Consider the following 14313-nt stretch of genomic DNA (forward strand, 5'->3'; position numbering starts at 1 on the left):
CTTTATCAATAAAACGAACAGATGACGAAAAAAAAAACAAAAACTGGAGCCCGCCAAAGCATATATGAGGTTTACGGCGCCACTGTGCCGTAACGGTTGCTTATACGAAAAAAATGAATGGGACCTAATTTTTAGAGTAAATAGTGGTCTTTAACTTTGTATAAGTTTTGTTTAAAAAGAATGCATAGGTAATGAGATAATCGTAAAAACATGCTCGCCAAGGGATAGGGGTAGTTTTTGCAGTATATTTTCAAGGATAGGGGTGATTTCCGCAGGGATGTTGCAATCACCATATATATTTTTGAAAAGCACTATTGATGAAGCATATGGATCAAAAAGTAAAAAACAAAAAAACTTTTCATCCCCCCATTTTATTTATTTTTTTTTTGGCTACAAGGTTTGCACTAGGAAATCGCTTTTGGTGTCCATGCATGGGTAATAATAACGTGCACAAAATAATATATAAAGCATATTAATAAAGGGCATTGTGTGTGAAGGATTCCAAGAAAATCACTTTATTTATTAATTCTTCTTTTTTTTTGGTGGTTCCGGGGAAAAAATGGGGGTGCATTATACAAATTTGTAAATAGCACCAGTACATAGGTAATCGCTGAAAGTTTTTTTGCTCTAGCATAAACGGTTCAGATGGTACAGAAATGGGTTTTTTAAAATGTAACACCCTGTAATTAAAAAAAGGGCAATTACCCTTAAGTGAAACCTATACCAAAAAATCAACAAATTATTTGTGAATAATTTCCGTAGGATTTCTTCTTAATTTCCGTTACAGTTAGGGAAAAATATATATTTTTTAAAAAAATCTTTTTTAAAAACTTGTCAACTTTGGGGCGCCACCCCCGCTAAACGGTAGATGATAGACAGATGCTGTTGGGAAATAAATCGTAGAAAATACAGTCCTCTTCATATTTTTATAAAAGAAATTTTTTGTAAAAAGTACAGGAAGGGCTACGTTCTGCAAAAACCACAAATTACCCCATTTAAAGGGGTGAAAAGGGGGGTTCCGGGGCGAAATTTTTTCAGAAAAGTTAGTCTTATAATAAGCACCCCTTGATATACCAGAAAAAAAATAAAACCGGACTTATGTCCATTTTGCAAGGTTCAGCCTTTGTTTCCTACACTAACTTTCGACGATAAGTAATACCTAAAAAGTTTAGGGAGATGGCAAAACGTATCCTACGTTAAGGTAATGCTTAAGCAGTTTAGGCAATTCTTAACGTATGGTGGAATCCGTTTTAGAGTTAGGAAGTACTTAAGCCCACTTAGGTAATTCTTAAATATTCAGATATCGTTGGTGAAATCGGACAACTGTGTGCTATTTTTAAAGTACTTCAAAGACAGTACCCTTGAAGTTCTCCGGTTCATCTTAAAACATTCACTAGACATTCAAGACTAATGTCAATTTGTTTGCCAAACATTCAGAGTAGGTACTGAACTGAGGAGGTTAAAATTTTAGTCGCCTTGAAAATGTGTTTTTTTTTATTTTTCAAGGTTTTTTAGAGAGATTTTTTAAGGCAGAACTTTTTAATTATTGGTGTTAAACAGTGTTGATTGTTGTCATCTGTTTTTTCTTTTCACTTTCAGGATATTACCAAACCGAGGCAGCGTTATTATCATCCCAGGACAAAATTCAACCGTGCCAGACGTCATTATGAAAATTGTAGATCCAAACACTGGTGGTGAAGTGAGTGATTCACAGATTGGTCAATACCTTCAGTTGGAGGTTATTCTAAATAAACCAGGAAGTAAGTATTTAGTATCTGATTAACAACAATATTAAAATATAAATAATAAATAGCAAGACTAACTTTAAAAATTTTTTTTAGATCTGGACATCTATGCTAGCCACCTGATAGCAATGACCGAAAAAACAGAGGAGTCGATATTTTTACTGGACAATAGGGGATGTCCATCTGACCTTAGTATATTTCCAGCTCTGACCAAAGTTAGAACAGAAGACAAAGTAGCACTCACAGCCAATTTTCAAGCGTTTAAGTTTGCGGATTCGCCGATTGTGAGATTTAGCGTAATTATTCAGTTTTGCGTTGAGGAATGCCCAGCGGTAAGTGATAATTCATGTTTTATTATTCCGTAACTATATTCTTTTTACACTATAATGACACGAGTATAATGGTAATAAAGGTAATATACCACTAGCTTTAATATTTGTGGACTATAAAAAGCACCTTGACACTGTACGATTGCACCTTGTAGAAATTATGGTGCAACTGACGCCCGCCTTTTCTTTCCGACAAGGAAAACAATTTGGCTAGGTGTTTAAAGCAGGTTTTTTCTACATACTCGTAAATGCGCTGGGTCTTTTGTGAGCCGGTTTTATGCATACATAGAGTTGTGTGGTTCTTTCTAGTATTCGTGTGCCGACTCTCAAACAAGCAACATGTAGCACCTCTGTGTAAAAATAGATCGCTAAATGCGAAATTTACTGTGTAAAATTAAATGTAGAAGTTTAGTAAGTAGTTATGTGTAGTGTTTGTAAAAATGATCGCCAGAATAAAGATAGATTATTTTATTAAACTTATACCCTGCACGAGTTTTTCTTATTTCCACGAACCAGTCGAAGGAAGCCGCTCCCAACCGGTGGCTTGCACGAAGAAAAGGGAATAAATCAACCCATACTTCGTTCATGGGTCTATTCGAACCGGATGTAGATCATATTCAAGCCGGAAGTAGTTCCTGTTTCCTGTAACGCCGGAAATTGCAGATTCATTTCAAAAAGCACGACGGCGATCATTATTTGTTTCTACAAAAGCGTTCCACACAGTAATCTAAAGATCTCACGCTACTCGTAAATTTTGTTTTTTCTCGTTTCTTCACAAAGAAAAAATATATTTGAATTTCTCACACACTCAATCGAATTTGGCGTCCCAGAAGGTAGACACGCAGACAGAAGCAGGTTTTATTGTTATTCGAAGTTAGTCGCTGATACCTACCTACCAGCTAAGCAGTTTTTTCCTGTCCCTAAAAAGCTGAAATCGAAGCGGTTTGTTTCCAGTTTTCTATCGTCTTTTAAAAGTTGAAATCTTTATTAAAAGTTTTATTAAGGTGGAAGACAGGTTTTTCAGTTCGCGTCGCTGTGGATTTAAAAATGTGGTAGTGACTTTTATGCGGTTTGGTCACTTATTGTAGACGTTTAATAAATTATTTTTGTATCGTTGTTGCATGTATTTTTTATAGTTGTATTATCGCTGTTTAAATAGATGTTAGATTTATAGTGTATTATTAGTTCATGGTACAAATTACCTCTTGTTGTATTTAAAAATTTGTACTACTTCTCTCACGTTCAAAATGACTGATGTTGCAAAAATTATAAAATTGAGAGGATACACGAAAGCTTTTTAGATTGTGGTGAATATATTGCACGAGAAAATGTATTAATCGAAACTTATCGCGAATATCTCGGCCTACAAAAGGAACTCGAATTAGAAGATTACGATAAACACAATTCAGATAGGGATATAGTTGAAGAACAGTATTATAACTGAGATACATATTTGCACGAGAGAATCACGCAATTATCTGCGACACTTTTAGTTATCTTTAAAAAGGGTATGCTAAATCATCGTTCTTATATTTTTTAAACTATTAATGTGTGGTAAACTGTGCCAGTACTCGGAGCTAGGCAATACGAACAAACTCCGACTGTTTCGCGCCCTAACAAATTTGGCGCTCTAGCCCAGTACCTTGTATGCCTAGTGGTAAATCCGGCAGTTCTGAACACCATCTGGTCCAGGAGATTTCCAGTTATGAAGCTCTTTGATGATATTTGAGACTTCTTCAGTCGTGAATGGTTCGTAGTTAGCTGTGACGTAGTGGTAACAGTTGTGCGTCGTATCTTCTATCCAGCCAGCATTACTGTTAAGAGCAGCTGGTGTGGAAAGTTGATTTCCCCAAAACTCATGAATCTCTTCTTGGCTTGGGTAAAACTTGTCGACACTTTCTACGGTGGAATTGAGTTTTCGGTAGAACGCCTTCTCAGAGTTCTCAAAAAGTGCATTGTCGCATTTTCGGTTGTTACTAACTTTATACCTTCTTAATGATCCTGAATAGATGGAGAGTTTTTGTTTTAATGTATCCAGACACTGTTGGGCTGTTATTTTCTGGATCGTGTCTCGAGTGTCTTGCAGTGCTCCGCATTATTTCTTTAGCTTTTTTAATGACTTTTCTACTTGTTACACCTCTTATATATTCTGTGACTTGACCAATATCCCTACTCAGTAATTCAATTTTTCCGAGAAGTCTTTTTTCCCAGGGTGCATCTGTTACCAGTCCTTCCGTTATTAGTACCCCGTCGTATTCTGATCTTAACGCCAATTACATTAGCAATTGCTGTTGCTGCACAGTAGATTAGTATATGCAGATATTCTAATGTGTGGGCTTCTACGACATAATTGGGTAGGTCTTAAGTGTTCACAATTTGTAACAGCGTTTTCACGCGGTTTCAGCGTTTTAACAACAGTTTCTTACAAGAGTTTATTCGTGGTAGCGGTGGTGTGCTAAGTGTATTTCTTCCATTAAACTCTTGTACGGCAGGAGCCATTTCGTTTGCTAGACTATCGCGCAACTCGTTGTTTTCCTGCTCTGTATTGTCAGGTTGAGTTTCTGGTATGGGAATCTCAGGAATCTGCTCATCGAGGATTTCATCTTGATCTAAAACTAGCCCTTGGTTGTTAGTCTCCCGTTCGAATTAGATTTTAATCGTATTGCGTCTACTCTCTGGGATAAGGTTGTTTCTTATGATTACCCGGTATTGATCTGATACTCTTTGCTCCGATACTTGAATATCTGGGTACTCCCTGCAAAATTCGACATACAGCTGTTGTCTGTAGCCGATCGTTTCTTGACCGAGGTTTGTCACCTTATAATAGAAGCGCAAAATGCTTTCGTTAATGGACACAATCCATTTCATGCGCTGCCTCGGTCGTCCCGCTTGAGTGAACGCCGGCTGATGTTCCATCTCAGCACCTTCACGGGTGGAGCTCTTGCTGTTGTTTGGCTCGCTTGTGGTTGTTGTTGTTGTTGGGCTGTAGCTGTTTGTGCTCCTCAACACCCTGCCACCGACGTCCCGCATGCTGTCACGTCCAGCGCCGGCTCCAGACGTGCCCTGGCGATCCCCAGGCAGCGATCCTAAACATAAACTATTAGTCTCCATTCTCATGGGTGTGCATTTTATACCTACTGCCAGGTGTCAGTTTTTTTGTTCCACGGCAAGTATCCCTGCTACCCGCTGGGCATTGGCGTCACGAATACCCAGAAAGCATCCTCCATTTGCAGGGGGCCGCGCTTGATAGAATAACTGACAAGAAACTACCACAGGCTATTATTATTATCCAGATTTAGCCATACGGCTCACACTCCCTCTAAGGGGACAATTGACTCATCCCAGATACCTACGGTATCAAAAGGATTGAGCTCTGGTGGGACTCTTTCCGTGTTATCGAGCCCTAGGTGACTTGGTATGCTGGAGTATCTCGCAGAAATTTTCGTACACATCTGGCCGTCGCGAGTAGTACAGCTTTCTGCATGGTCTTATAAAGGTGTTCATTTAGACCCAGCTTTTTTATGTTTTCGAGGAGGTTCTTCGGAATGACTCCAGTAGTAGACATAATAATAGGTATCGTCTGGGTACTTTGCATTCTCCATTGTCTTCTTATTTGAATTTCCAGATCTCTGTACTTGGCGATCTTTTCAGTAAATTTACTGCGTAGATTATTGTTGTTAGGTATCGCCACATCAATCAGTGTTGTTTGTCTTGTTAATTTATTAACTAGTACGAGATCTGGTCTATTATGTGCCACTGTTTGGTCTGTGAGCACAGTACGGTCCCAGTATAGCTTGTAGTTGCCATCCTCAAGCATACTCTCAGGGACGTATTGATAATATGGGAGATGGTCCGTTTGGAGAAGTCCCAGCTTGATAGCTATCTCTTGATGAAGGATTTTTCCCACTGCGTCATGCCGTTCCTTGTATTCAGTTGCAGCAAATGCCTGGCAGCCCCCTGTAAGATGTTGGATGGTTTCTTGGGTTCGGCATCCATATCGGCATTTGTCGTTCTGGATCTGAGGGTCTTTGACGATATGTTTCAGGTAATTTTTAGTTGGTATAACCTGATCCTGAATGGCTAGTAATGAACCTTCTGTTTCAGGGAACATCTTTCCCGATGTCAACCAATAGTTCGACGCTGTATTGTCGACATAGTCTTGGCTGACCTCATTGGGATGTCGCCCGTGCAGAGGTTTGCCCATCCAGGTGCGCAGTTTTTCGTCCTTAGTAAGGTGGTTTATGCGCATTTCTGGTTCCCTCAGTTTGATCGGTGTTGTGTCATCTACTGCGCAAATAGCGCGGTGTAGAGTAGATGTCTCAGCCTGCATCTGAAAATAAGTTCTTAAATTAGCAATCTGTTTATCTAATTGCTCACCTATATCCATAAGTCCTCTTCCTCCTAAATACCGGGATAATATCGTTCGTTCTACTGCACTTTTAGGATGGTGTTTTTGTGCCTTTGTGAGGTGTGTTCGTACTTTTCTCTGAAGATTTTCTATATCCGTTTTTGTCCACTTAACAATACCAAATGAATAGCTAAGCGCGGAACAAGCGTAGGTGTTTAGTGCCTTAAACAAATTTTTACTGTTAAGCTGTGAACGAAGCAGCTGTTTTACCCTTCGTATAAACTCAGTAGTTATCTCAGTTTTCATTTGCTTATGGTCAATTTTCCGCGCCTGCTTTACCCCAAGATATTTGTACATATCATTTTCGCCCATGGCCTCGATGTTCTGACCATTTTGCATATCGAATCCACCGGGCTGTACCTTTCCTCTGACTATATTCAAAACACGGCACTTGTCTAGTACGAAGTGCATACTAATATCATTAGAGAATGTTTCTACAGTTTTTAGCATCTGTTCTAGGTGTTCTCGAGTGGAAGCCATTAATTTTAAATCATCCATATACAACAGATGATTGAGCTTCGCTACCACAGTATTATTGTTTCTAATGCTAAAACCTGAGTCAGTGGAGTTTAATAGCTGGGAAAGAGGGTTCAAAGCTAAGCAGAACCACAATGGACTCAACGAGTCTCCTTGAAACAGGCCCCGGTTGATTGCGATATTTTCGGTTTCGATATTGTTTTCACCAGGTATTTGGAGGTGAATTTTAGTCTTCCATTCTCTCATTATATGACTTAAAAAGGTCACTATGTTATCATCGACTTTGTATATTTTCAATATATCTATAAGCCATTCATGCGGTACTGAATCAAAGGCCTTTTTATAGTCAATAAAGGCAGTAAAAAGGTTCCTTTTTTTAGTGAATGCCTGGTTAGAAATGACTGAGTCGATGATAAGTTGTTCTTTGCAACCCATGGAACCCTTAGCGCATCCTTTCTGTTGAGGCTCTATGATATTGTTTAGAGCACAGTGTTGGTAGATACGCCGGGTTACACAGGATGTTACCAATTTATACAAAGTTGGAAGACAAGTAATTGGGCGGTACTTGGATGGATCTTGGGTGTTATTTTGATTCTTTGGTATTAAATAAGTAGTTCCCTGAGTTAGAAATGATGGTATTTCCTGCGGATTAGAAATAACATGATTAATTAATGTTGATAAACAATCATGAATACACCAAAACTTTTTAAGCCAGAAGTTCTGAACTCCGTCTGGTCCAGGGGATTTCCAGTTATGAAGCTCTTTGATGACATTTGAGACCTCTTCAGTCGTGAATGGTTCGTAGTTAGCAGTAACGTAGTGGTGACAGTTGTGCGTCGTATCTTCTATCCATCCAGCATTGTTGTTAAAAGCAGCTGGTGTGGAAAGTTGATTTCCCCAAAACTCATGAATTTCTTCTTGGCTTGGGTAAGACTTGTCGGCACTTTCTACCGTGGAATTGAGTTTTCGGTAGAACGCCTTCTCGGAATTTTCAAAAAGTGCATTGTCACTTTTTCGGTTGTTACTAACTTTGTACCTCCTTAGTCGTCCTGAATAGACGGAGAGTTTTTGCTTTAATGTATCCAGACACTGTTGGGCTGTGTTATTGTCTGGATCGTATCTCGAGTGTCTTGCAGTGTTCCGCATTATTTCTTCAGCTCTCCTAACGACTTTTCTACTTGGTATTCCTCGTAAATATTCTGTGACTTGGCCAATATCCCTACGCAGTAATTCAATCTTCCCTTGCAGTCTTTTTTCCCAGGGTGCAATTCTGTTACCAGTTCTTCCGTTATTAGTATCCCGCTGTGTTCTGATCTTAATGCCCATGACATTAGCAATTGCTTTTGCTGCACAGTAGATGAGCATATGCAAATATTCTAATGTGTAATGAGCTTCTACGACGTAATTGGGTAGGACTTCAGTGTTCACAATTTGTAACAGCGCACCTAGTTTCTTACAAGAGTTAATTCTTGGTAGCGGTGGTCTGCTAAGTGGGTTTGTTCCATTAAACTCTTGTACGGCGCGAGCCATTTCGTTTACTAGGCTATCACGTAACTCGTTGTTTTCCTGCGGTGTATTATCAGGTTGAGTTGTTTCTGGTATGGGAAGCTCAGGAATCTGCTCATCAGGGATTTCATTAGGGACTTGATCTAAAATTAGCCCTTGATTGTTAATCTCCCGTTCGACTTCGCTTTTGATGGTTTCGCGTCTAGTCTCTGGGATAAGATTATTTCTGATGATTACCCGGTATTGATCTGATACTCGTTGCTCCGATACTTGAATATCTGGGTACTCTCTGCAAAATTCTGCATACAGTTGTTGTCGGTAGCCGATCGTTTCTTGACCGAGGTTTGTCACCTTGTAGTAGAAGCGCAAAATGTTTTCATTAATGGACGCAGTCCATTTCATGCGCTGCCTCGGTCGTCCCGCTTGAGTGAGCGCCGGCTGATGTTCCAGCGCAGCACCTTCAGCGAGTGGAGCTCTTGCTGTTTGGCTCGCTTGTGGTTGTTGTTCTTGTTGTTGGGCTGTAGCTGTTTGTGTGACAGGGGCCCGCCTCCTCAACACCCTGCCACCGACGTACCGCATGCTGTCACGTCCAGCGCCGGCTCCAGACGTGCCCTGGCGATCCCCAGGCAGCGATCCTAAACATAAACCATAATTCTCCATATCAATGGGTGTGCATTTTATACCTACTGCCAGGTGTCAGTTTTTGTTCCACGGCAAGTATCCCTGCTACTCTCTGGGTACTGGCGCTACGAATACCCAGAAAGTATCCCCCATTCGCAGGGGGCCGCGCCTGATAGAAAAACTGACAAAAAACTCCCACAGGTTATTATTATTATCCAGATTTAGCCATACGGCTCACACTCCCTCTGAGGGGAAAATTGACTCATCCCAGATACCTACGGTATCAAAAGGATTGAGCTCTGGTGGGACTCTTTCCGTGTTATCGAGCCCTAGGTGACTTGGAATGCAGGTGTATCTCCCAAAAATTTTCTTACAATTCTGGCCGTCGCAAGTAGTACAGCTTTCTGCATGGTCTTATAAATATGTTCATTGAGACCCAGCTTTTTTATGCTTTCGAGGAGGGTCTTCGGAATGACTCCAGTAGTAGACATAACAATAGGTATCGTCTGCGTACTTTGCATTCTCCATTGTCTCCGTATTTGAATTTCCAGATCTCTATACTTGGCGATCTTTTCAGTAAATTTACTACGTAAATTATTGTTGTTAGGTATCGCCACATCAATTAGTGTTGTTTGTCTTGTTAATTTATTAACTAGTACGAGATCTGGTCTATTATGTGCCACTGTTTGGTCTGTGAGCACACTGCGGTCCCAGTATAGCTTGTAGTTGCCATCCTCAAGCATACTCTCAGGAACGTATTGATAATATGGGAGATGGTCCGTTTGGAGAAGTCCCAGCTTGTTAGCTATCTCTTGATGAAGGATTTTTCCCACTGCGTCATGCCGTTCCTTGTATTCAGTTGCAGCAAATGCCTGGCAGCCCCCTGTAATATGTTGGATGGTTTCTTGGGCTTGACATCCATATCGGCATCTGTCGTTTTGAACCTGAGGGTCTTTGACGATATATTTCAGGTAATTTCTGGTTGGTATAACCTGATCCTGAATGGCCAGTAATGAACCCTCCGTTTCAGGGAACATCTTTCCTGATGTCAACCAATAGTTCGACGCTATATTGTCGACATAGTCTTGGCTAACTTCATTGGGATGTCGCCCGTGCAGAGGTTTACCCATCCAGGTGCGCAGTTTTTCGTCCTTAGTAAGGTGGTTTATGCGCATTTCTGGTTCCCTCAATTTGACCGGTGTTGTGTCATCTACTGCGCAAATTGCGCGGTGTAGAGTAGATGTCTCAGCCTGCATCTGAAAATAAGTTCTTAAATTAGCAATCTGTTTATCTAATTGCTCACCTATATCCATAAGTCCTCTTCCTCCTAAATACCGGGGTAATGTCGTTCGTTCTACTGCACTTTTAGGGTGGTGTTTTTGTGCCTTTGTGAGGTGTGTTCGCACTTTTCGCTGAAGATTTTCTATATCCGTTTTTGTCCACTTAACAATACCAAATGAATAGCTAAGCGCGGAACAAGCGTAGGTGTTCAGTGCCTTAAACAAATTTTTACTGCTAAGCTGTGAACGAAGCAGCTGTTTTACCCTTCTTATAAACTCAGTAGTTATCTCAGTTTTCATTTGCTTATGGTCAATTTTCCGCGCCTGCTTTACTCCAAGATATTTGTACATATCGTTATCGCCCATGGCCTGGATGTTCTGGCCATTTTGCATATCGAATCCACCGGGCTGTACCTTTCCTCTGACTATATTCAAAACACGGCACTTGTCTAGACCGAACTGCATACTAATATCATTAGAGAATGTTTCTACAGTTTTTAGCATCTCTTCTAGGTGTTCTCGAATGGAAGCCATTACTTTCAAATCATCCATATACAACAGATGATTGAGCTTCGCTACTACAGTATTATTGCTTTTAATGCTAAAACCTGAGTCAGTGGAGTTTAATAGCTGGGAAAGGGGGTTCAAAGCTAAACAGAACCACAGTGGACTCAACGAGTCTCCTTGAAACAGGCCCCGGTTGATTGCGATATTTTCGGTTTCAATATTTTTTTCACCAGGTATTTGGAGGTGAATTTTAGTCTTCCAATCTTTCATTATATGCCTTAAAAAGGTCACTATGTTATCATCGACTTTGTATATTTTCAAAATATCTATTAGCCATTCATGCGGTACTGAATCAAAGGCCTTTTTATAGTCAATAAAAGCAGTAAAAAGGTTCCTTTTTTTAGTGAATGCCTGGTTAGAAATGACTGAATCGATGATAAGCTGTTCTTTGCAGCCCATGGAACCCTTAGCGCATCCTTTCTGTTGAGGCTCTATGATATCGTTTAGAGCACAGTGTTGGTAGATACGCCGGGTTACACAGGATGTGACCAATTTATACAAAGTTGGAAGACAAGTAATTGGGCGGTACTTGGATGGATCTTGGGTGTTATTTTGATCCTTGGGTATTAAATAAGTAGTTCCCTGAGTTAGAAATGATGGTAATTCCTGCGGATTAGAAATAACATGATTAATTAACGTTGATAAGCACTCATGAATACTCCAAAACTTTTTAAGCCAGAAGTTCTGAACTCCGTCTGGTCCAGGAGATTTCCAGTTATGAAGCTCTTTGATGACATTTGAGACTTCTTCAGTCGTGAATGGTTCGTAGTTAGCAGTGACGTAGTGGTGACAGTTGTGCGTCGTATCTTCTATCCAGCCAGCATTGTTGTTAAAAGCAGCTGGCGTGGAAAGTTGATTTCCCCAAAACTCATGAATTTCTTCTTGGCTTGGGTAAGACTTGTCGACACTTTCTACGGTGGAATTGAGTTTTCGGTAAAACGCCTTCTCAGAGTTCTCAAAAAATGCATTGTCACATTTTCGGTTGTTACTAACTTTATACCTTCTTAATCGTCCTGAATAGACGGAGAGTTTTTGTTTTAATGTATCCAGACACTGTTGGGCTGTGTTATTTTCTGGATCGTATCTCGAGTGTCTTGCAGTGCTCCACATTATTTCTTCAGCTCTCTTAATGACTTTTCTACTTGTTACACCTCTTATATATTCTGTGACTTGACCAATATCCCTACGCAGTAATTCAATTTTTCCGAGAAGTCTTTTTTCCCATGGTGCAATTCTGTTACCAGTCCTTCCGTTATTAGTACCCCGTCGTGTTCTGATCTTAACGCCCATTACATTGGCAATTGCTGTTGCTGCACAATAGATTAGCATATGCAGATATTCCAATGTGTGGGCTTCTACGACATAATTGGGTAGGACTTCAGTGTTCACAATTTGTAACAGCGCACCTAGTTTCTTACAAGAGTTTATTCGTGGTAGCGGTGGTCTGCTAAGTGGATTTGTTCCATTAAACTCTTGTAAGGCACGAGCCATTTCGTTTTCTAGACTATGGCGCCACTCGTTGTTTTCCTGCTGTGTATTGTCAGGTTGAGTTTCTGGTATGGGAATCTCAGGAATCTGCTCCTCAAGGATTTCATTAGGGATTTGATCTAAAACTAGCTCTTGGTTATTAATCTCCCGTTCGACTTCGCTTTTGATGGCATCGCGTCTAGTCTCTGGGATAAGATTATTTCTTATGATTACCCGGTATTGATCTGATACTCTTTGCTCCGATACTTGAATATCTGGGTACTCCCTGCAAAATTCGGCATACAGCTGTTGTCTGTAGCCGATCGTTTCTTGACCGAGGTTTGTCACCTTATAATAGAAGCGCAAAATGCTTTCATTGATGGACACAGTCCATTTCATGCGCTGCCTCGGTCGTCCCGCTTGAGTGAGCGCCGGCTGACGATCCAGCGCAGCACCTTCGGCGGGTGGAGCTCTTGTTGTTATTTGGCTCGCTTGTGGTTGTGGTTGGGCTGTAGCTGATTGTATGACAGGGGCCCGCCTCCTCAACACCCTGCCACCGACGTCCCGCATGCTGTCACGTCCAGCGCCGGCTCCAGACGTGCCCTGGCGATCCCCAGGCAGCGATCCTAAACACAAATTATTATTCTCCATTCTCATGGGTGTGCATTTTATACCTACTGCCAGGTGTCAGTTTTTGTTCCACGGCAAGTATTCCTGCTACTCTCTGGGTATTGGCGCTACGAATACCCAGAAAGCATCCCCCATTCGCAGGGGGCCGTGCCTGATAGAAGAACTGACAAAAAACTCCCACAGGTTATTATTATTATTATTATATTATTATTATTATTATATTAATATTATTATCCAGATTTAGCCATACGGCTCACACTCCCTCTGAGGGGAAAATTGACTCATCCCAGATACCTACGGTATCAAAAGGATTGAGCTCTGGTGGGACTCTTTCCGTGTTATCGAGCCCTAGGTGACTTGGAATGCAGGTGTATCTCCCAAAAATTTTCTTACACTTCTGGCCGTCGCAAGTAGTACAGCTTTCTGCATGGTCTTATAAATATGTTCATTGAGACCCAGCTTTTTAATGCTTTCGAGGAGGGTCTTCGGAATGACTCCAGTAGTAGACATAACAATAGGTATCGTCTGGGTACTTTGCATTCTCCATTGTTTCCGTATTTGAATTTCCAGATCTCTATACTTGGCGATCTTTTCAGTAAATTTATACGTAGATTATTTTGTTAGGTATCGCCACATCAATTAGTGTTGTTTGTCTTGTTAATTTATTAACTAGTACGAGATCTGGTCTATTATGTGTCACTGTTTGGCCTGTGAGCACACTGCCCCAGTATAGCTTGTAGTTGCCATCCTCAAGCATACTCTCAGGAACGTATTGATAATATGGGAGATAGTCCGTTTGGAGAAGTCCCAGCTTGTTAGCTATCTCTTGATGAAGGATTTTTCCCACTGCGTCATGCCGCTCCTTGTATTCAGTTGCCGCAAATGCCTGGCAGCCACCTGTAATATGTTGGATGGTTTCTTGGGCTTGACATCCATATCGGCATCTGTCGTTTTGAATCTGAGGGTCCTTGACGATATATTTCAGGTAATTTCTGGTTGGTATAACCTGATCCTGGATGGCCAGTAATGAACCCTCCGTTTCAGGGAACATCTTTCCTGATGTCAACCAATAGTTCGACGCTGTATTGTCGACATAGTCTTGGCTAACCTCATTGGGATGTCGCCCGTGCAGAGGTTTACCCATCCAGGTGCGCAGTTTTTCGTCCTTAGTAAGGTGGTTTATGCGCATTTCTGGTTCCCTCAGTTTGATCGGTGTTGTGTCATCTACTGCGCAGATTGCGCGGTGTAGAGTAGATGTCTCAGCCTGCATCTGAAAATAAGTT

At 40.9% G+C, this 14313-nt stretch overlaps 1 protein-coding gene across 1 annotated transcript in view; it reads left to right on the forward strand.

Moving 5' to 3' along the window:
* LOC114337291 (uncharacterized) overlaps positions 1-14313 on the forward strand; it is a 253577-nt gene that overhangs the window by 148253 nt on the left and 91011 nt on the right. Inside the window, exons 8-9 of the mRNA XM_050648395.1 lie at positions 1600-1760; positions 1842-2077. Of these exons, the coding sequence (XP_050504352.1) occupies positions 1600-1760; positions 1842-2077 (397 nt within the window). The remainder of the gene's footprint in view (positions 1-1599; positions 1761-1841; positions 2078-14313) is intronic.

Source organism: Diabrotica virgifera, chromosome 4, assembly GCF_917563875.1.
Source record: "Diabrotica virgifera virgifera chromosome 4, PGI_DIABVI_V3a".
NCBI lineage: Eukaryota > Metazoa > Arthropoda > Insecta > Coleoptera > Chrysomelidae > Diabrotica > Diabrotica virgifera.